The sequence below is a fragment of the Myotis brandtii genome, unplaced genomic scaffold (assembly GCF_000412655.1).
Source record: "Myotis brandtii unplaced genomic scaffold, ASM41265v1 scaffold1763, whole genome shotgun sequence".
Lineage (NCBI taxonomy): Eukaryota > Metazoa > Chordata > Mammalia > Chiroptera > Vespertilionidae > Myotis > Myotis brandtii.
The window spans coordinates 284,944-285,896 of record NW_005356530.1 but is presented as its reverse complement, the minus strand read 5'-3'; the positions used below and the strand labels follow the sequence as shown (position 1 = coordinate 285,896).

The 953-nt window shown below is 66.9% G+C and overlaps 1 protein-coding gene across 1 annotated transcript in view; it reads right to left on the bottom strand.

Annotated features, from left to right (window-relative positions):
• LOC102239470 (lysoplasmalogenase) overlaps positions 1–947 on the bottom strand; it is a 2,760-nt gene extending 1,813 nt beyond the window's left edge. The window contains exons 1-2 of the mRNA XM_005863327.2: positions 777–947; positions 211–463 (exon numbers count right to left, since the gene is read on the bottom strand). Of these exons, the coding sequence (XP_005863389.1) occupies positions 211–463; positions 777–794 (271 nt within the window). The 5' untranslated portion in view covers positions 795–947. The remainder of the gene's footprint in view (positions 1–210; positions 464–776) is intronic.
• Between the last annotated feature and the right edge of the window lie 6 nt (positions 948–953).

The window sequence follows — 953 nt, the reverse complement described above, 5'->3', positions numbered from 1 at the left end:
TGCTGGCCCCTCCACCCCCGCTGCTCACACCTGCCCAGGTCAGGCTGAGCTCCCCGAGGCAGGAGTCTGGGTGTGTGCTGGTCACTGCTGGGCCTCAGGGCCTGGGAACGCCCCCTGGCTCCCGGCAGAGGCTATCAGGGAGTCGCCCCGCACCCAGGGACCCTAGCGTGGGGGTCGGAAAGGGTCAGTGCGGCCCGCTCCCCAGCTCACCATAGAGGAAGTTCTCTGGCCAGATAAGGAAGACATCCCGGAGGGCCGAGAAGAGCAGGGCCACCTGCAGGCGAAGGCTGTAGCCCCCGCCGGAGCCGGAGCCCGGGCTGGCCCGCAGGAGCCCCACCAGGCACAGCACCGGCAGGCACTTGACCAGGGCGCCCATCCTGGACGGCGGGTCCTCAGGGATCCAGAGGAAGAAGTAGACGGTGCAGGTGAGCAAGAAGGGGCTCAGGCTGCCCAGGTGCAGCTGCTACCGGACAAGGTGCGGCTCAGCCCCCGGAGGAGGCTCCAGCCACCCCAGCCCTGGCCAGGACTCAGGTCTCGGGGCTCCCACCCCACCCCACTCAGGGCCCCCAGGACAGGCCCCACCTGGCCAGGACTCAGGTCTCGGGCTCCCGCCCCACCCTCACTCAGGACATCAAGCCTCATAAAACCCAGCGTCTGGGGAGGCCAGGACCCCCAATTCCTCCAGCCTCCTGGGGTCCCCGGGAGCCCAGGCCCAGCCTCCCTCCCACACTCGGGGGCTCTCACTTGGGCTGAGAGTGAGGATATTGGGACAGCACCTCTTTCCAGACGCCCATGTTCGCCTGTGACACTCCCTTGGCCTGGACATGGGCTCTAATGGCTTTGTGGGTGGAGCGAGGGCATGTGGTTACTGGTTAACCGTGTAGTGTCCTATGGATGAACTCGGGGACTGATTCAGCGCTGGGAAATGCTGCCCCGCCCAGGGATGGCTATGC